The sequence below is a fragment of the Accipiter gentilis genome, chromosome 2 (assembly GCF_929443795.1).
Source record: "Accipiter gentilis chromosome 2, bAccGen1.1, whole genome shotgun sequence".
Taxonomy (NCBI): Eukaryota; Metazoa; Chordata; class Aves; order Accipitriformes; family Accipitridae; genus Astur; species Astur gentilis.
The window spans coordinates 16,535,962-16,558,247 of NC_064881.1; the positions used below are offsets into that span (position 1 = coordinate 16,535,962).

The 22,286-nt window shown below is 38.3% G+C and overlaps 1 protein-coding gene across 4 annotated transcripts in view; it reads right to left on the reverse strand.

The window, feature by feature from the left end:
- Positions 1-4,422: 4,422 nt before the first annotated feature.
- Positions 4,423-22,286, reverse strand: part of ARMC1 (armadillo repeat containing 1) — a 32,273-nt gene continuing 14,409 nt past the window's right edge. For all 4 annotated transcript variants that reach the window (XM_049822705.1, XM_049822689.1, XM_049822697.1 and 1 more), the window contains 4 exons: positions 9,589-9,778; positions 6,009-6,125; positions 5,851-5,925; positions 4,423-5,424 (listed from right to left, as the gene is read on the reverse strand). In XM_049822705.1, coding sequence (XP_049678662.1) covers positions 5,233-5,424; positions 5,851-5,925; positions 6,009-6,125; positions 9,589-9,778 — 574 coding nt within the window. In that variant the 3' untranslated portion in view covers positions 4,423-5,232. The remainder of the gene's footprint in view (positions 5,425-5,850; positions 5,926-6,008; positions 6,126-9,588; positions 9,779-22,286) is intronic.

Here is a 22,286-nt window from a genome sequence, read left to right on the forward strand (position 1 = left end):
ACAGCACACATTTGTTGTAGCAAAGGAGGTAAAGCCATGAAAACCAAGGACAGCGTATAAGCTTTTAGTTTTATACCAAGATAATGAAAGTGAATAGCTTTGTCAATATTAAATGTGGGACCTCCATATAATCAATATAGGGTTTTATAATGAAAAATCTATTATGGTAGTGTAAGTTTTTATTCAGAAAAAAATTAATTCTTGCAATAATACAAATTAAGCCATCACCTTTAGACAGTCTCATGTAACGTTAAATTAGTACTGTTCCTCTGGCCAGGAGGAGCAGCCTTTTGCGAGTGGAAAGCCTGTTTCTCTGGGAACCGGCTTCCAGCTTCCCTCCCCTCCCTCCCAACCTTCCCAGAATAAAGGAGTGTCCATGCTGGATCGTCTACCTGCCCTTCAAAATTTAATACAAACCAACGCACCGTGGATTCTTCCCCGACGAAGGAAGCACGGCCAAAAGATCACACGATAAACGGGACATCTTCTTGTGCTATCACTTTCAACCTGTGCTATATATAGAGGGAGGAGGGGAATTTAACCAAAACATGCTCTGGAAAAGTAATTAAAAAGAAATACCACATTCATATCAGCTATATGACGGGGTGTATATGGGGAGTCTATAAAGGACATCACACCTTCTTAGAGAAGTGTTAGGGATCAAAAACCACTAATGACATTAATTGCTGGAAAGGGCATAAACACCACTGGTGGGGTGATGCTTTAACTTACGAGAAGACAGCAGATGCCTTCGGCACCTTATGCAGGTAGCACTGCTGAAATAAATCATGTTGCACAAAGCTTTTGAAATATACCATAACATTTGCAAAGACAGCTAAATATTTCGGGGGAAACCAACTAGAAAGGGTGCTTGTTCCCAGAAGTTTTTCCATACCTAGAACTTGAACAAATCAGTAAGGACTATTTTGAGAAGAAAACTGGCTTTCAACCATGCCTGGCTCACGATGCAATCCTATGTGTAACTCAGTAAGGAAAGTTGCTTATGACAGAGTTGACTTTTCTACTCCAGGCCAGAGGAGTTCACACAGTGCAAAGGCCTCTCTTAAAACGGAGAGCAGTTCAGCTTATTTTTGTAACGAAGCATGGACTAAGAATGAGAGATACCTTACAAAATTTTGCACATCCCAGGATTCCTGAGCAATTTGGGTAAACAGACTTAGTTGTGCAGTCTACAAAATCAGGCTAGTAGAAAAACACCTTTGTAAAGACCTTGCGTTACAGACGTTCTGCGTTTCTGTGGGATGTTAGGTGTGAACAGCGTGCCAGCTCGCTCACACGGTAGCTTACCCTCCCCTCTCACCAGCAAACATCCAGAGATCAGATAGCAGCCTTCAGATACTAACATAATAAACAACTTCTACCACGACAACTGGCACAAAAGTATGGTAAGAGTGTGCATCTCCTCCGAGATATTTTTGTATTTCCAGACAACTTAACTGCTTTAATAGATCTTACTTTATTCCACAGGGGAAGCCCTAACTCTTCCAATCACTAACAAGCCTAGTGCAATGCACACAGATGAACAATAACATGAAGAAACTTTAAAATAATGTAAATTCTGATGTGGCACATGCATCAGCTTACAGAAGTAGACCTTGCTCTCCATGTTTTAACCAATACACATGCAAAGTACTGCAAATTTAAATCAGCTTTTTTCAACCCTATTCAAAGCCTGCATGTAAAGCAGGCTAAACAAGTAGAGCATTTCTTGCTCTGTGTAAACTGCAAGAAATAGGACAATTTCTTTTTGTAACAGCTTTATATTAAGCTTCAGAGCAGGAATCTTAACAGCCAGTCTCACCCCTGAGGCTAATTAGATACCCTACCTCACTGGTCTCCAGTGACCCCATCGCTCACCCCCTTTCGCCAAATAACATGCTTTCAACTTTTCCTGAAGAATTACAATCAGAATCAGAAATGGGTTGAGAGGTTATTCTCATCTCTATCTTCATTTATTTTCAATCCTGAATTTTAACAAATACATTTGTTCCCATTTTAGGAACTCACAATAATTAGGTACAGATGAAGAAACATGAAAGACTATATGGTCCAGCCTTTGGCAAAATGAATACAGCAAGGAATGCTGCTGCTAATTTTTATTAAGTATGCTTTTAAATTCCGCTAGTTGACAGCTGGAGTGTTGTTCACAGGCAAAAAAGGAGCACGCACACTTTATTTTACATTGCAGGCAGTTACAGGAGTACTTCACACCTGCCAGTTTGCATCTGCCTAGGTATTCAATGCTTTCTTCTGAATTAGCCCCACGCAGTACTCTCCCCATCAGCTTACACGGCCTATGGCAAAACTCAGCAACATCAGCTATTTTTGTACGGAATAAGCCATAGGTGATTGTGGAGTGGGAAAGCTAGAGTATATTGTATTTCACAATACTGCAGAATGCTTACAGTGCTTTGACAGCTGTTCACAGAGGCACAGTTATGAACCTCAATTTTGCCTCTACCTATCCCATCAGCGCTTACTCTTATGAAGAAACATGGTAGTGATTATTCTATTATGCTGTACATGGCTATAACCCTAGGACAATTCAGGAGCTTAAACCATGATGTATGCAGCGGCTTCCTTGGCAATAGAGTACTTTGCAACTAGTGCAACGCGATACCAGTGCTCTGTCTCCCAGTTTAGCTTCTTTCTGGAAGCCTCTAATTTTGCAGTAATTTTTTTTTGATCATGTCCTTAGGTCAGAGTAAAAGGGCTTTCTTATCCTTACTCTGACCTCTGAAAAAGTACAAGCATAAAATTAATGACCGTGTGCTGTGTCTCTTTTTTATGTTTTCAAAACAAGAGGTTTCTCCAGGAATACTGATTCCTCTTAATCTTCCTAATGAAATATGACCTACGCAGCATCAGTTATTTAAAAAAAAAAAAAAAAAAGGCCAATGTCAAAAAAAACACCTAAGAATGAATTTGAAACAATGTCTTTAAGTAGCTTCTACTTACATACTTTTTACAAAAACTTTAAAATGCAAGCATGTTCTAAACATACACAAAAGTCCTGTTGTGATATGCAGCAAAGGTCTCACTATGACCTCTTTGTTAAATTAAAGATGAAAAAGATGTCCTTCTAATACCACAAATAGCTTAAAAGAATGTCAGAACATTTAAAAAGGCACTAGTCATATTTTTTTTAGTTATATTATTCTTTATTATTTTACAATATAGTTCAAAAACTTTTACAGATGCCTTAAACTGTTCTACAAGAGCTGCAATACTGTCATAAAAGCACACCTACAGACCAAATGCACAAACAAACTGTAATACCTACTGGTATTGAACCATTAATATCCAAAGGGTGTAGTCTTTTAGTAAATAGATGTGCAGTAATGCAAATGCAAACAGATGTTAATGCAGAAAAATAAAACTCTGCATTCATGGCTATAGAACAGAGGACTTTTCAAACACATTTGGTACTGTAACATTCTAGACAGCAATAGGAGTAGTATTACATATTTAAAGCAATACATGCCCTGAAAAGCCTGTATTTTCAATATGTGCGTGTAAACCTGAATCAAAAATAAACTAGATATATTAAAAAACATGAGACATCTAGTCTGCCAACAAGCTTTTGTTTCTTTTTTATCCTAGAATGACAATTAACTTGGGTGGGTGAACTCTGACCTGCATTATTTTACATTATCATTTCTTCAGCATTTCCGTTGTATTATGACAGCCAGTGATTTTTTTATTTATTTTTTTAAATTCCTTATGCATAGGCACAGGGGAATAACTTTGATGCATTAGACCTTTTTTATGAGTCTCCCAAGTGGTAAACATAATTAATATTATAGCAAATACATTACCACAAAAAAGCATTGTATAATGACGTTTATAACATTATTTAAAGTTCTCAGCTGTATTTCTCTTGTGCAACAAAGCAGTGGCACTGCACTGATCGAGCACTGTGTACTGAATTCTCTCAGGCAGGCAGTGTTTACTAACAGCTCAGATATATATTATTCTCTACCTACAGAAGTTTTGCTTTTATTATCACTTCTGGTCACAGAAATTACCAAGACATCTTTAAACCTATGCTGTCTGTAAGTAACAAGGTAAAGCCAATTGTTTGCATATGTTTTTAAGCCTATCCAAGCTGATGTACTTTCATAGGAGTCTCATGAAAGACATTAGGAGAACAGTAATTATGTATCAGATTTGTTAGGTAAAAAAAATAAAAAGGGTTAAAGTCAAAATTTATGAGTGTGGCACTGTGGCAAAAGAGGCATTCAATTCTGCTTTATTCTTCAAGTTTAAAGTTTCAGTTACCATTAAATAGCTGCTAACAGTGAACACCATTGCTTAACCAAATACAGTCTACATCCCTCTATTCTCTGCAGGCAGAACTGCAAAGGGTTATCACTACATTAGACCACAGCTTTTTTTGCTAGTCTTCCCAGCTAGCCTAAACAGCAGTCAGTGGTATGTATTAGTTATATACATCAGTCAGTCACACCCATCATTACAAATATGTTCTAGTTTATTTACTGTACAATGTATGTATACATATTTGTGTTTATTCAATCCCTTATTTCGTAATCTCAAGCACTCCAATGGTTAAGGGCAGGCTGGAAAAAAATTCAATATACATAAAGGGGTTATAAAGTTCAAGTCTGTAGTGAGTCTAGTTTAATAGCAAAAGGGGAACATCACGCTCATGCTGTGAACATGGTTGGCAAAAAAAGGGGGGGGGGGGGGCGCAAAAAAAGAGGCAGACTGTATTTTTCTCTGGAGTCAAAATCTAGAAAATGAAACAAAGTAACGTTAGTCCAAAGGGATGCAGAAATAAAAAGGACATTTTATTTAATGCACAGCTAGAGCTATTAAGAATTTTCTTTCACAGAGGCCCTGAGACTTGAGTTAAATGGATTCTCCCTATCATGTGTTTCACGTGAAGTCAAACTTAAAGCTCTATATGCATAAACATTTGGTATACAACAGTGGACCCATTTTTAAAAAGTGAAGCAATAAAACTACATGAAAAACAAATGAAAGAACAATTTGTTTGGAGGCCTCTGTCCTTTGACCCCTGCCCTATCAGGCTAAATGTCCAATAAAATGTAAAATGCAGCATACATTTGCTTAATCTAAAATTTTTGTGATGATTTATTGCAAATTGCACTTGGCAGTTCACCACACCAATGGAAAACTGGCCCCCCTGTTGGTTCATTCACACAGTCTTTTAACACCAAATACAAGTCACCAGTAGAAAGATCTCGATAGAAAGTTTGCTGCTGTGCTGAGCCAGCTTGCTGCACCTTCTGGGTGTGACCCAACACGAGACACTGCTTTGTCCTGTTCCTTAGTAGGGCTTTCATCTTCTGGTAAATATTCAGGTAGATCTGTATTCTGCTCTACTTCCACTGGAGTATCTTGGAATGGAACCAGCATCTGAGAAAACACAACAGATTAAAATTATGTCAAATGTGGTAACTTAAAAGAAGATACACAAGAAAAGCTTTGTAATGTGGAAAGAAAAATATCAAATAAATATGTAGCCCTTTCACTGTAGTTATGAAATAAAAACACTTCAGCATCTGCAGCCAAAAAAAAAAGTTCACTATGATCCTTTTCATATCAGTAAGGAGAGAAATAATTACAGTATTTTTATCCTTCTTCTGAACAATAAGTTCTGTTAAACTGTTCCATGGATACATGTCCTGACATAGGATACCCTTTATTCTCCTTGTACTGTATGTGTAGCACTCCCACTTAGAAAATTTTGCCTGGCATCAGATGTTATGAGCACAGAGGTGCTGGTATTAAAGATACAGCCAAGCTAAAACAGTTGCTATTTAGAAAGATAACAAATCCTACCTCCTCACCACTTTCACTTTTCACAACTTGCTGTGCCTTCATAACTTTCGTTGACGCTATTGCCGTTGCCAATGCCTACAAGTACACAGAAAAAAACCAACAGCTTAGTGTGACACCATGCAATAATGTGAGGATCTGGAAGGATATTGAGCACTTACCTCTGCTTTTAAGTCTGAGCGAATTCGGACCACGCATCTTTGAACAGCCATTTGAAAGGTAAAACTAATAACACCTTTAATTTTCAACAAGGCTTCTTCACAAAGATTCCTTCGAGACTGAAAAACAAACAAACATCCCACAACTGAAGTACTTTCATAATATACCATGAGAAAATGCTCACAATTAATTGTTAAGGAATTCCTGTATGTCTGAGGGCAGGTGGTTATTCAACCACATTTTTGTAAAAGAAAAACTAAGACTTATATTTTAGTGCACAAATATTAGACTCTCTTGCCACAAAAAAAAAATGCTTACACATTAGAAGTCAAAGAAGGATGGAATCAACTGTAAATAATTAGAGAAAAGTGCTGAAAAGCAAAGAATGTTTTTCTCCGTATGATCAGCTAAACAGTCCCCTCTGGTTAAGTTCTGACTGACTGAAGTGCTCATTGATGAGTAGTTAGTGTTTAAGTTGCTATTTATCAGACACCTTGCCTCCATACTGACTGAATGCATCAAAGCAGCTGTTGTATCTTTCAGCTGCTTCATCTGTGGCAGCTCACAGACATTACTGCACAGCATAAGCTTAATTCTTATTTCAAAGGGAAAATATTTGGTTGATAACCCACAGAACGTTATGTTTAAAGCAAGTGACATCACCTACTGTGCTGTAACATTACATTGACCTGTACTAGTTGCATCTATTCTACATCATCTTAGAATGTTCTTTTTTTTTTCCTTTTAATATTTGCACAAGATCGTTGTAACAAAAAGGATTAAAATATACTTGGAGAGACTGCTAGCACAGAAGGGGAAAAAAGAAAAGATGCACTGTACCAGAAATAAACTGACAGCTTTTCACAGGTTCAAAATAATGATGTATTTAACTTTTACTGCAAATTTCTGCAAGGTTTTAAATAAGTTATTTCAAAGCATATTTGTATTAGTTATCAAATAATCACTGGTTGGTATTTGGGATAGTTTCATGCACAAGTAAATTAAATTCTTTTACTCTCTAGAAGAACTAGCCAAAACGGGTTTTTTTTAGCAGTTTAGCATATATATTGAAACAATGCATTTGTATAAGTTTATGTATTGAAATAATTAACATTTTTGAGATTTACAAAAATAACTTTGCCAGATAGGCTACCTTTCCTATATGCAGGAAATATTTGATGCAAAGATGATAGGCTGCATCATGAGTGAAAGTTGAAACTACTTGTGGACATAAGAAGCAACACATTCATAGCTTATTAGCCTAAACAAATAATTTATGCCTACATGGGCATACAGCAATTCTGTGACAGAATTTGGCTTTTTACTCTGAGATCCCAGGTTAAATCACAGGCACCTCAGCTTAATTCAGAATGAGGCTTTCAGTGATCAGATAACTGGTGAATCATTTCTTAAAGACAAAACTTACCAAGGTCCAGACTCCTTAAAAAGCTGGAAGCTTGGCAGTCACCAGCCTTGCTGCACAAATGTCTTTTGCAAAGTATGTCTAACTATGGCAGTTAGGCACAAACCCCAGCAATACACAGCTAGACATCTTTCTGCATGGTACTCCTGAAGCATGGGCACAGGGTGGGACAGGTGAAATTTAGGGGTTTTTTTGCACACCGAACCCTGATTACCATACCCTAACAAATACTACTAAAATGTACAGACTAGAAAACTTACTGAGGGGGATGCCACAGACTCCTGAAGTACTGCTTCATTTTTTCCTTTTTTTTTTTTTTTTTCCAAGCTTATCATCAAATTTGATAATTAATAAAGACAACTGACCCCACACTAAACAACAAATTACCTTTCCCCTCCCTTCCTGAAATAATGAATATCTAGTATTTGAGGTTTCAAAATCCACAAGCATTTCTAGGATTTACAATCAGTACTAACAGCAGCTTCTTGTTTCAAATCTAAATGACAAAACACAGGGAAACTGAGAACACAGTTTTTACAGCCCTGCATTTATTTACTGTGTCTTTTAACAAATGTGCCACCTAATATTCTTTGCCAGTTAAGTCAGGAATAAATTGTTGAAAGAAACTAAGCCACTTCTACTGTTCACATCCCTCATCATCCTCCAGGTCCCAACTTACTGTGACATTTAAAATAGCGTTATAGGGATGTTTAACTGCCGAGTGAGCACCTGGAGTATCACTTACATTTCTTTAATCATCTGATGAAATACAGAGCTATGTACAAAATACAGAGCTATGTACACTAGCCGTCTCCAGCCACTAGAGAGTCAGATTTTTCTTTTCTTCAACAATGAGCTAAGAAAACATGCTGGTGTGCTCTAGGCAACTACAGAAACCTGCAGTTTTGCTCTCTGGAGCTGAGTATCTAGATATCCTATGCTTTTCCAGAATACCTTTGCCTCAGCATTTAAGAGAAACTCCACAAATCTCAAGAAGTTCCATTTGTCGAAGAACACAAAGAAACACTTTTAAGATAGATATTCTGGCTATAGTCTGATTCTAACTCACAAAGTAGATGTGGATGAAATTTCTTGCTTGGAGACACCTGTGAACAAACAAATCAACTACAAGCTTAAAAACAAAACAAACAGGAGACAACTGATTGGACTGAATTAAAAAAAAATTCAGAGTACAAAAGCAAATGGTGTTGACAAAGCACTCCCTTTCTAGACAGAGCAAGTGCTGGAAGGACAAAACTGTAAAAAATATTTACTTTGTATAAAGTGAGCTAGAGCAGCATGTTATTTCGAAAGGAATTAACTATTGTCTTATGAAAACAGTACGACGGGTATGCTGTTGATAAACTGGGCCTGTGGACACGCTTACTTGGCAAAAATGTAAAGCAACAAAGCAAAGGATCAGGTTTGATCATTTAAAATGGGTACAAAACTGAAGATACAGAGTCCGGAGGGCACTTGTGGATAACATGCTTAAACAGTCTACATGCTGTTTGGCAGCCGTAAAAAGGCAAACATGGCCCTGGGGTGTTATCTACAGGGGTATGGTAGATAAATCCGTAGAAGTTATTCTGACATTACATAAAGACTCAGTGAGACCTCATTAACTCAAATGCCATTCTGGTCACTACAGTAGAAAAGATCTCACAGACAATGAAAAGATGTAGCAAAACCAGCTCAAAAAACCCCCAGCATTTCTAAATTAAGAGTAATAAAAAAAAAAAACCAAACCAAAACAAAAAAAACAGTGTCTGAAATCTCTCATATCTAAAATGAAACTTTTTAGTTTGACACACCAATGCAACCACAAGATATCTTTAAGTGAAACCGCTGAAGGTACCTTGTTTATTCCATTCTTTTTTGAAAAGGGAAAGAAAATTAGGAGAAGTGGAAATAGAATAGGTTTTTTAGAGTAATTAAAAAGCCATCAAGGAAGCTGCCCTAAAACATCTTCCTTAGATATTCTGAGTAAGCTCAATTTATGCAAGATTTTATACATATATTGTGATTCAAAATATGATTCACGGAAATTGCTGACAATTGACGATGCCACACAAGTAGCCTGAATACGTATTTTGCCCACAAAAATAACATCTCAGTACTGCATGTCTTGTTTACATAAATGCTGAAGGTTTCCTTACCGAATCATCAAGGCCATCTATATGCAAAACCACTGTCTTGGCACGTTTATTTGTGCTGCCAAGGAAAAACTGTGCTTTCCGTCGACGATAATTCATCTCATTTACATTGTCCATGTCTGACATGTTGGAAGACTGAAGGATATCATAGACTTCAGAAGCTAAAAGTTTAGTCTCTCCCGGTGTAGTGGTCCTTAAAGAAAAAATAAATTAATATTTGCAAATATTTGTTTTTACATTAGTACTCCAAACAGCTGCTGATTATGTCCTTGCAACAGGAATACTCCACGTGCTACAGAAATACAATTATGCAGTCACCTCAGAGCAAAAATTTTAAAAGGGGAGAAGAAAAGTTAGGTAAAACTATTTCCTTTCCCATACTCCAATTTTTTGGTCCATCTGTTAATTCTGGTATCATCACAAAAAAGTCTGTGATCTCATACAACATGAATACAGTTTACATCAGTTTGACAACTACAAACCAAACATGGTAGTAGATGGCTCAATACACCACCCTTACTTTCTTTGCGTCAAACTTTTTTTTTTTTTTTTAAAAAACAAAAGATCTCCAACTGCCTTGTGATACGTTTCATTTCCCACTTTCCTTGGTACATAATAAAAATAATTTCACTGTAGAACTATAATCTTTCCAAATGTTTTCTTCTCCAAAGTTATTGAGCACAAACAACAAAGCAGAATCCCAGATTTCTTTGAAGAATCCAAAGGTTATTCCGATTAGACTAAAATTTATGGTATGAACTATATGATAGTAGTTTTTTAGATAGAAAAAAATGTAGATAATAGACCGAACATATATTAATTTCTTATGATTAAAACTAATTTTAATAAGGTACTAATATCTATTGTCCAAATTCAGCCCTGTTTTAATTATGCCAGTGATTTAAAGCTATGTACAGAAACAAAATCATTACCACAACTTGCAATTAATCTTAAAATGATGCATGACAGCTTCGCTGCTTTGTTTAGCAAACACTAAGTAAGTAACAAGTACCTTTAGATTTATTTTTTTTTTCCATTTGACTTCCTTAATTACCATACATTAAACACGTTTTCCATCCTACCATATGGGCAAGAAAGAACACTGAAGCAAGCATGCTAGGAGTTCTTAACTTCTGGGGGTCCCAGCTAACCTTCCCCCCCCCCCCCCTTCCCTACACCTTGTTTTGAACAGCACCGTTTGGAAAGGAAAACAAAAATGTGAGTTCTTGTGATCATTCAGTACATTGATAGCATTCAAAGAAAAAATGAAAAAAGAAAAGGGGGTAATAAGCAAACAACCAAGACCTAAAATAGAAAAGCATTTCAGCATATGTTCAACTTTAAATACATGCTTACATTCTGCTTTCCTACAGTGAAAAATACACTTATGTTAATTCACAGAAACAAGTGCTGGGAACTCAAAGATTTCAACTTCAACCTTCCACGATTTATTAGATAAAGTAATAGAATAGATGATAAAGTCATGCAAGCTGATGTCTTGAGATAGTAATACATTAGCTTGTGCAAAAGTGACCATCGAGATACTAAGAAATTCACCCACCCATTAGTTTTGGTAAATTCTAACAACAACAACAACAATCCTGATTTACAATAGAGGACTTTTTTTTTTTGTAAGTTTAAATACAGTTAACTAAGCACACTATTGAAAATGTCACTATCCCACTTACAGCACCCACTATGCTGTTGGTAAGTTTTTGCTTGAATACAGTTGTACTATTGCATCCCAGGGTTAAAAAAAATTCAGAAAGACAAATGAGAAATAAAATATACTTAATATTAGCCATAATATATATACACAAACAAGAAAGGTAGAGAATTTAAAGTTATCAATATGTCAACAAATATAAAATATGCAGGTGCCTAAAAGTAAAAAATCAGGAGTGATTTTCATACATGTTTTGTGCTCCCAACATTATAGTTGCCACAGTTCTTGGAAAACTAATGACCTAAGATTAACTGTACTATTGAAACAACCTGTTGACTTGAAAACACAAATTTAAATCTGCTTTTTTTCAATACAAGTATTCTAAGATATCCCTAAACTAAGTCTATACAGGTAAGTGTTATGCGCATGCACAGACACACTTAAACAAACTACTTGGATAATTTCCTGTATTTTTCCAAACAGAGGACTACTACTATCTACCACTAAGTTACAGATGATAACTCTAGTTACCCCTTTTACATTTAAGGAAGAAATTTTTTTATGATGAGGGTGGTGAAACACTGGAACAGGTTACCCAGAGAGGCTGTAGATGCCCCATCCCTGGAAACATTCAGGGTCAGGCTGGACAGGGCTCTGAGCAACCTGATCTAGTTGAAGATGTCCCTGCTCATTGCAGGGGTGATTGGACTAAATGACCTTTAAAGGTCCTTTCCAACCCAAACCATTCTGTGATTCTATGATGATGCTACCTTTAAAGAAAAAAGTATCTATCTGGAAGTAAGTATAGTAAACCCTCTCTATTGTAAAACCGAGGTGACATTCAATGCTGACTCTGTTTCTTTATACACTATGTTGGTAACAAAAAGATAAATACAATGAAACTACATGTAAAATTAAAACATAGTAGAATAGTGAAAGTTTTTTTAAAAAATAAGGGTAACACATGGGCTGTGGTTTTGTTGCCTGAAATAAGAAAAAATTGCAGTATTAAGAGAAGAGTATTCTGAGGACACTGACACAGGCCTTCCCAGCACCTCCACATCAGCAGTTTCAGATACGACTGCTCACAGCTGTCCGACCCAGCCTCCTGCTACCATCAGAGCAGCAGAAGGGAACTCTTGCTCATCTTTCCACCACCCGCATTCACACTCTAGCATAGCACTTTATTCACCACTGAAGGTGCAGGTACCTACTATGAAGTCACCATGCAGTTAGAGATTGTTTGAGAAAAATCAATCAATCACTGGAACAACCTCCCTAGGGACATGGCAGAGTCCTCATCGTTGGAGTTTTTCAAGATGCAATTGAACAGTCTCATCTAGGTTCCCTTTCCCAGGAAAGGCCGGACCAGATGACCTTTCAAGGTCCCTTCCAACCTGGGCTGTTCTATGATCAGTGTTCTGCTACCCTGCTAGAGAAATGGTAGTCTCTAGTTAGAGCAGACTAACAGAGGTGGTAACATCTTACATTACTTCAGCAAGACTCAGAAGATGCCCATCAGACACCCAAACCTTTAATTTTCACTGTCTTCTTGAATTCCTGTCATCCTAGATTGCTGCCTGTCTTTCCACTATGTTCAACCAAGGCTAGCTGTATGAGTAATATGAACACAGATCCAAGTGACATGTGCTGTATCTGTCAGAAGAAGATATAAGAAATAGTTCTCATTTTCTTCACAATTAAAAAGAACTTTGTAAACATGGTCCAAGTGCTGGAGAGGTTTTATTAGCATAACAAGACTTTTTTTTAAAAGTTTTAGCTAAACTTAAAGGACATGAAAATCAGTGGCTACAACTCCAAAGGTATATGTAATGTGGGTTGAGTATGCACGCTTGGAAAGACTGTGTAAGCACCTTATAGCATTATGGCTGTACAACCAGCACATGACTTAAGTATACACACAGTATCATAAATTACAATAAAGTGCCCTGACAATCTTCCTAGCATAGCTGCATCTGATGTAAAGGTAAGATAGAAAGTTATGTTTCTTCCTTTAGAAAAAGCACAAAGGCTGAGAAAGACTAATGTAGTGGATTTTCTCCTTTTGGAGAAAGACAAGATATAAATACATTTATAAATATATACGGGGGGGGTTATATACATATGTGTGTATGTGTAAAAGACCACCTTATCCTTTTTAAAGCTATAATGCTTTATGCATGTATTTTAAAATAAACATATATGTGCATATACATATGTGTGCATTACATACACACTCCTGTATCAGAGGAAACAGACGCTACCATAACCCTGCTCAAAGTACAGCAGACCCTGTGCACAAGCACAGAAACTATTACATGCATTTTCTTAGTAGCATACATTGTGCTCTAAAGACACACTAGCCAAACAGATAACAAACATACTACAATGGCATTTCATTAGAGTGTTTCTACTGAGTTTATAACCTAAAGACAGGAGGTTTTCAAATTAAAGAGGGTATTTTTCTTTACCAGAGATTCAATTACATCCCAGATTCCATCAAAAGGAGAAGTGTCATTTAATTCCAAAAGTCTCACTTCTACAGTGATGCTGGTTTTGGTTGTACTTGCTGTTTGTCCATGACCCACAGTAAAACGACAAAGTTAATTACCCATTCATGAAATTTCAAGGGTCTTGATAATCACCTCGACCCCCGGGAAGGTGATGGAACAAATCTGGAAACCATCTCTTCCAGGCACATGAAGGACAAGAAGGTAGGTGACCAAGAAGAATGAGCATGGATTCACAAAGAGGAAGTCATGCCTGACGACCCTGATAGCCTTCTACAATGAAATGACTGGCTTCACAGATGAGGGGAGAGCAGTGGATATTGTCTTTTGACATTGCCTCCTATACAATTCTCATACAGAAGCTGATGAGGTATTGACTGGGTGAACAGACAGCAAGGTGGACTGAAAACTGGCTAGATGGCCAGGCCCAGAAGGTGGTGATCAGGGCCATGACATCTAGCTGGAGGCCAGTATCTAGCAGTGTACCCCATGGGTCAATACTGGATCCAATTCTGTTCACCATCTTCATTAACGATGTGTATGATGGGGCAGAGTAGACCCTCAGCAAGTCTGCAGATGACACATAACAGGAAGGAGTGGCTGATATACCAGAGGGTCATGCTGTCATCCAGAGGGACCGCTACAGGCTGGAGAAGTGGGCTGACAGGAACCTCATGAAGTTCAACAAGGGGAAGTGCAAAGTTCTGGACCTGGGGAGGAACACTGCCAGGCACCAGCACAGACCAGGGGCTGGCCAGCTGGAAAGCAGCTTTACAGAGAAGGACCTGGGGGTCCTGGTGAGCATGAAGTTCAACATCAGCCAGCAACACGCTCTTGCAGCAAAGGCGGCTAATGGTATCCTGGGCCGCATTAGGAGCAGTGTTGCCAGCAGGTCGAGGGAGGTGATCGCACCCCTCTACTCAGCACTGGTGAGGCAACACCTGGAGTGCTGTGTCCAGGTCTGGACTCCCCAGTACACAAGAGATATGAACATGCTGGACAGTCCAACAAAGGGCAAGGAAGATGATTAAGGGGCTGATGAGGAAAGGCTGAGAGAGCTGGGACTGTTCAGCCTGGAGACTGGAAGGCTCAGGGGGGGTATCTTATCAATGCATATAAATATCTGAAGGGAGCGTGCAAAGAGGACGGAGACAGGCTCTTTTCAGTGGTGCCCAGTGCCAGGACAAGAGGCAATGGCACAAACTGAAACACAGGAGGTTCCCTCTGAACATCAGGAAACACTTCTTCCCTGTGAGGGTGACCGAGGGTGACAAATTGCCCAGAGAGGTTGTGGAGTCTCCCTCCTTGGAGATATTCAAAAGTCATCTGGACATGGCTCTGGGCAATATGGTTTAGGCAACCTCGCTCGAGTAGAGGATTTGGACCAGATGACCTCCAGAGGTCCTTTCCTACCTCAACCATTCTGTAAGTCTGTGAACACATATTACAATTTGAGAAGTCCTTAGGTAAATTCAAACAGCAATGTACGTGGAGCATATCCATTTTTACCTACTTGGAGATACTCTTAACCTGAAAAAATAGGTATTTTAGAAGTTAGGCTTTTATGTAAGTAAAGCAAAAATGTATTTAATTTTCCTGCCAACTACTGTCCTTACATATTATTTTCCAAAGAGTTTTGCATGACAGCTTACATAACTCTAATGCACCTGATAATTAGACTGAAACATAAGCAACTGTGTAATTTTATTTTGATTTCAGAAATTTGCTGCTCCTACATTTAGACTTACAGTTCACCACTCAGTCCTAAATTGTTTTATCTTAAGGCATCATGAACTAAAGGCAACGCCAGATGGAAAAGGGGAAGCTTCATTCTCAAAGTCATTAAACAATTTGCCAATTGACATTTCAAATGTTTTCACCTTAGCTTATAGCATGATCTTACTAGGCACAATCATCAAATTATTCAGCTTATTACACGTTATAAAAACAATTTAGAAACTTTTAATACAGCTTATTACACCTTATAATAACAATTCAGACACTTTTAATACAAAACTTAAAAATCCAATAGTTTACTGATTCAAACATGACATTGATTTTAGGAAAACACTGCTCCAAGTTTTCTCCCTTGATCTAAAGCATTTTTTCATAATTCTACTTAGCACAGTAATTGTATTCAACAAATTCAGTACAGAGTCAAAAGTTAGATCACACAGGAATATCAAAGAAATATTTTAATCTCAAGTCATTTCAAAACATAGATCAAAATGTCAATGTATATAAGCTCACTCATGAGTTTACATTTTCACTCTCTCTCTTAACCAAATCTGATGTAATTTCAGCCTTGTACAAATGGAACTTTTTCCCCAGGGTTGCTAGGGAATAAGAGAGCCAAAGACAGACAGACCATTCTCAACCTCTAGCTTTAGAAGGGGGCATCACTTACACCTCAGGATACATGGAGAAGAGCTACAGCTCATTCCCTGCACAAGGCTGAGAAACTTCTGTGAGAAGAGGGCAACCAGAGGTAGACTATTTCTATCATAGAACAGTCCACTTCCCAAAACTCTGTTAAAATCCAAGCAAGGAAAATGATATACAAGAGCATTTGCAGTATACCACCCATACACATGTAATAGACTTTCACATACAGAGTGTCTGTACTATATATATTTTCAGTATGCATGGCCCCATAAGTGAGGGGGCATGGCATACAGCCTTACAACTCATGGAGAAAGGCTGTTACAGCCAATCAGAAAAGGTGGACATGCATTGTATGGGTCGTGACTATGCTCTTGCTCGTGAGTACTTGAGAAAGCAACACATAGAAAAATTAATATTAAGAGCAGGCCTGTAAAAGCAAAGAAAGCTAGCAAAGGAAGTGGTGAAGGAAAGATTAACCCAGCCCACAAAAATAAGGAAATAGATCTCAACCTTTTAAAGTCAGTTCAGGTAAAATTTCCTGTACTGACATCTCAAGGAGTTTACATACTAATGGAAAAATAGTACCTTACAAGCACAGATCTTTAAAATAAACTAAAAAAAAAATCCACCACACAATTCAAGACTAAAAACATGAAGAGTTTGAAGAATAAAAATGTCTTCATTATCCAAGTCAAGGCTGAGATATTTGGCAAGACCTCAGCTGAATCCCATACTGAATAACCTACTCATAAATTAAAAGTAAAAACAACTCAGATTTAACTTACAGTCTTAACACAGAAAAATCCAAAGCAAGTCAGTGAATGTAACAAAGGACTGAATGTATCATTTTTTTCTCCAGAATACTAGTTTGAGAGACTCCATTTCCAGAATGACCCAAACACCTTTCCAAAAAGTTTGAGAAAACTTACACATAGAATTAGATATTTTCACTTCATCCCAATCCGTTTCATACATGCAAGTACTGCCCCTGTAAGGCAGAATAAACATTCTTCCCTACAATCCTACATACCGATATTTTAAACCATCATTTTAGTTCTGTAATGAACCTCATTCACTGCAATAAATGTAGTATCCTATATCACACAAAAAGCACAAGTAAGAAATTAATGCATTGGCATGAATTCTGACTAAATACATTGTTGGGTAAATACAGCTGTACTAGAAACCTTTAAGTATATACTTGATAGAGATTTATCATGATTTAATTATGGTTAAAAAACAGGTAACAAATTGATATTCACATCAACTATGCTTTAAGACCACTGATGTATTTGCTTCCAGGTGACCAACTTCTTTCAGAGCCTGTTCTTCCTATATTTAAGACAGAAATTGTCTCTACCAATAACTAAAGGGAGCAGTAATCTGCAAAGAATTGCTACATTCTGTAAGGGTGGGTGGGAAATCACTAATCCTTGATTCTAGAAGTGAGACACAGTGATTGACATGGTTTTGATGAAACTTTGAGCATGAATGACAAGCCTAAAGAAAGAGCATGGTATTAGAGAAAAAGCAATCTGTTTCAAGACAGTTATCTGATCTGGCTGTTTTTCTGGCTGTTCTGCTCCAGTGCCAGGGCAAGATTCTTTGTTATCTTCAAGAATGCTGCTCTTTCTTGTGAGCTTTTAGTGCATCCCATGATATGGTGGGCTTACGAGCATATGGCTGCTCTCCTGACTCATTCCAGGCAATGGGCAAGTCATTTGAAAAACAACTTGAAAAAGAGCATTACTTCAGCGCACACTTTCTCACAGTCCCAGTACGGTGCTATTACCACGCTACCCACTACAGTACACCTCAGTTCCCTCTAGCCCCAAAACACCCAGTAAAGAACAGATAACATTATACAGCAGCTAACAAAAAGGATTACCACCTGTTTTCTTAAAAAGAAAGAAGTCAAAATCCTCAAGAATATAGACAGCAGGATCCTTATGTTGGCCAACAACAACATATCAAGCTGTACTGGGTTTGTGTGGCAAGGTTTTGGTAGCAGGGGGCAGGCAACAGGGGTGGCTTCTGTGAGAAGCTGCTAGAAGCTTCCCCTATGTCCCATGGAGCAATGCCAGCTGGCTCCAAGACGGACCCGCTGCCGGCCAAGGCTGAGCCCATCAACTGACAGCAGTAGCACCTCTGGGATAACGTATTTAAGAAGCAAAAAAAAGTGGCCGCAGCACAGAAACTGCAGCCAGAGAGAGGAGTGAGAACATGTAAGAGAACCAACCCTGCAGACCCCAAGGTCAGTGCAGAAGGAGGGGGAGGAGATGCTCCAGGTGCCGGAGCACAGATTCCCCTGCAGCCCATGGGGAAGACCACGGTGAGGCAGGCTGTCCCCCTGCAGCCCAGGAAGGTCCACGGTGGAGCAGATCTCCACCTGCAGCCTGGGGAGGACCCCACGCCGGAGCAGGGGGATGCCCAAAGGAGGCTGTGACACCTTGGGAAGCCTGTGCTGGAGCAGGCTCCTGGCAGGACCTGCGGATCTGTGGAGAGAGGAGCCCACGCTGGAGCAGGTTTTCTGGCAGGACTTGTGACCCTGTTGGAGACCCATTCTGGAGCAGTCTGTGCCTGAAGGACTGCACGCCAAGGAAGGGACACACGCTGGAGCAGTTCGTGGAGGACTGTCTCCCATGGGAGGGACCCCCACGCTGGAGCAGGGGAAAAGAGTGAGGAGTCCTCCCCCTGAGGAGGAAGGAGCAGCAGAGACAATGCGTGATGAACTGACCCCAACCCCCATTCCCTGTCCCCCTGTGCTGCTGGGGAGGGAGGAGGTAGAGAAAATTAGGAGTAGAGTTGAGCCCAGGAAGGGGGGGGGGGGAGGGGGGGGAGAAGGTGTTTTAAGATTTGATTTTATTTTCATTGTTCTACTCTGATTTGATTAGTAATAAATTAAATTAATTTTCCCCAAGTCGGGTCTGTTTTGCCCGTGACGGTAATTGGTGAGTGACCTCTCCCTGTCCTTATCTCAACCCACAAGCCTTTTGTTATATTTTCTCTCCCCTGTCCAGTTGAGGAGGGGAGTGATAGAGCAGCTTTGGTGGGCACCTGGCATCCGGCCAGGGTCAACCCACCACACAACCATAGTAGCAGGTTAACAACAGGAAAAATAATTCATAGGCATAGAACAGGAAGAACAACAGAACCTGTAGGACTGGGCGATTCTGAAGTGACAGTGAGCTACAGCGCTATGAATCTCCAAATCCAAAACCCAAGCAGCTGGACTGCTTGATGAACCTACATACAGCCTGAGTGCGGTTGTGTTACGTGACTGCATTCTGATGGTATCAACCATGTGCTGACTACATGTCACCTTTGTTTACTACAAGGCTGTCACACCACGGAAACAAGGCAAGGTCAGACAGACTTTACTAGAATGCTTTCCAAGATGCCTGCCACTTGGCAAGTCTTCCAGACCCTACTCACATTACTAGCTGTGACAATTTGACCAGGAGACACTAAACTAAGAAAAGTTTGGAACAGAACAAGGAAACCTGATGTCTTGAAGTTGATTTTGTACTAAACAAGTGACACCTTACTGAAATTAGAAGCGAGGATTGGATTTCCCAGTGCCACTTCCAGCTCAATTTAAGTCACACACCTACTGATCCTGGAAATTTAGAGAAACCCCACGTAAATGCTGCAATGTTCTGAAGACTACTGAAAAACAAAAAAAGCCTAAATATTAAATATAACTTGTAAATCTGAGTAAAATCACAGTACAATCCCATTAACTGCTGTAAAATCAGCAACTGTGATATAATCTTAAACATTTAGCAAACTGAGTAATTACCCATGCTTAGAAGATTTCCCTGATTCATTCTATTGTCCTCTGATCACAAGAAGAGAACAAACTTTCAAGAATGGGATAACAGATTTGAACATATGCCATATGTTTAACCCAGCTATTCATCTAATTTTGTTTAACTCTTGCTATTTATATGCTAAATGGAAGATCAACTTTTGATCTTCCACAGCTTGGTATCTACCATATGGACATATTCTCCATCTCAAAAAAAAAATAAAATCAAGGCCTGTTACTCAACTAAACTCAAAAGGCTTCAGAGTAGCATTTGCTAGACAAGAGTCTGCATAACAGACACAAACTCCATGTTGAATTTCACAGTAGCTAATTCCAACATCTTGCCTGCTAATGAACAGTAATCATTTAATGGACTTATATGGCAGAAATCACGTTTCTTATACAGCTTCATTGGGGTTAAAAAAAATAAAATCGTAAGGGTAGCAACTCTCTCTGGTCCTTTTTGGTGGCAGATATCAAATACTGGCATTAAAAAGCCAATCCTTCCCAGTAATAATGCTGTAGGAACCAGGTAGAAGTACTGACAGTGGTGGAATTAGGCTCTGTACTGAAGCATTTTAGGAATGTCTTGAAGGAGCCAAATACCACTTCTTGTATTATCAGCATGCTAATAGCATTAAGTATATCATATAATAATATAGGATGAGAGTATATAATTCTCAGGAAAATCCTTTTATGTCTTTAAAAAAACACCACAGTTTATTGTAATTTTGAGAAGTAAACTTCATCTGATTATTTCCCTGAAATCTACTGGGAGAAGTAAAAAAAAAAAAAAAAGGTTTGCAAACTTACAGATAAAGGCTTCTCTAAACAAAACCTGTGTGAATAATAAGAATTAAACTACAGCACCAACCTGTACCAGAGCAAAAAAATATGCAGGTGGTGTCTATGTAGGCATATCTGTGTGTAAACTTTGTATTTGACTCATTTGCTAATATAGTTAATCTATTCAGCAGAGACTTGAAGTAGGTAACTTTGAAAGCAACAACAAGTTAAACATCTTGTTTTAATACTCTTGAACTACTTATTTGTTGGCACTGGATTTTTTTTTTTTCAAAGCAAGCTAGTATCAGCAGCTTCACTGCTAGCCAAAGGGACAGCAGTCATGCAAAATAGGTTGAAGCATGCACCAAAGTTTTAAAAAAAAATTTTGTGTGAACTTGATCATGTACTGTGTAATTACAGAATGCACTAACAATTTTCATTTGTTCCAAGTTATTACATAGGATACCTGCAAAATTCAATGGAAATCATGCAGAAGAATATATTGTAGGATGTACTGTAAAACAACAAAGTACAAAAACACATTCCTGAATAAAAATACATCTAATTCAGAATAACATATTTACTTTGCATTAGTTGTTCCAGAGTAAAATTCACTTTCTTCTGAAATAATAGCTCCATTCCGAAACTGCTCATGAAGACTGTTTCATCATTAATATTTTTTGAGGCATTTCCCTTTGTGGCACTTATTGCCTGTAATACCCACATGAAACTATGCAAGTTCTAATCATACACCAGCACCTTACTGTGTTTCTTGCTTGAGCAGCATTTGGGGAGGGGGGAGAAGGTAATCCAGACACTTATGGTTTAATAGAAAAAATCTGCAATTTTTTGGGGACATATCAAGAAAGCTGTGCATTAACTGCAAGTGCTGCACAGAAACCAGTAACAAAAGTAGCTAGTCCGCTGTTTCCTTTGAGTGTGCAATGTATTGAACTAGTATACCAAAACCTAGTTTATTGAACTACTATTTTATTGAACTGGTATACTAAAAAGTCTACAGATGTATAGTACCTGAATTAAATTGAGACAGCCATCAGATGATGAAAAACTGCACAACCAAGAGTCCCGATACAGACACCAGATACCAAATGGAATGTTACAAAGTAAAAGTAGCAGCTTGGAGAGCAAAAAGGGAAATCAAACTGTATTCCTGACTGCAATCAAAAACATTATAATAGAAATTACACACATGACAGAATGAAAAAAATAATACAAACACAAAAAAGCCAAATCTAGAGGTTGACAACCACCTAAACTGTTGAGTACAGAAATAGTACTGACTGTATAGAGCTCAAAGAAAGTTGCATGCAAGAAGAAACATTGACTTTGTAATACCTCTGACTACAGAGAAGACCAGTGATTAAAAAAACCAAAATAGAGTATCAAAAGTACATTGAGAGAACATCGAATACATCTTGTAGGGCACAGGGCAGACCGTTCCATTTGGTCACACTTTCATATTTTTCCTCAGTGACCAATTCTACACAAACAAACAAAAACAATAAGCTCATCCTAAATTGCA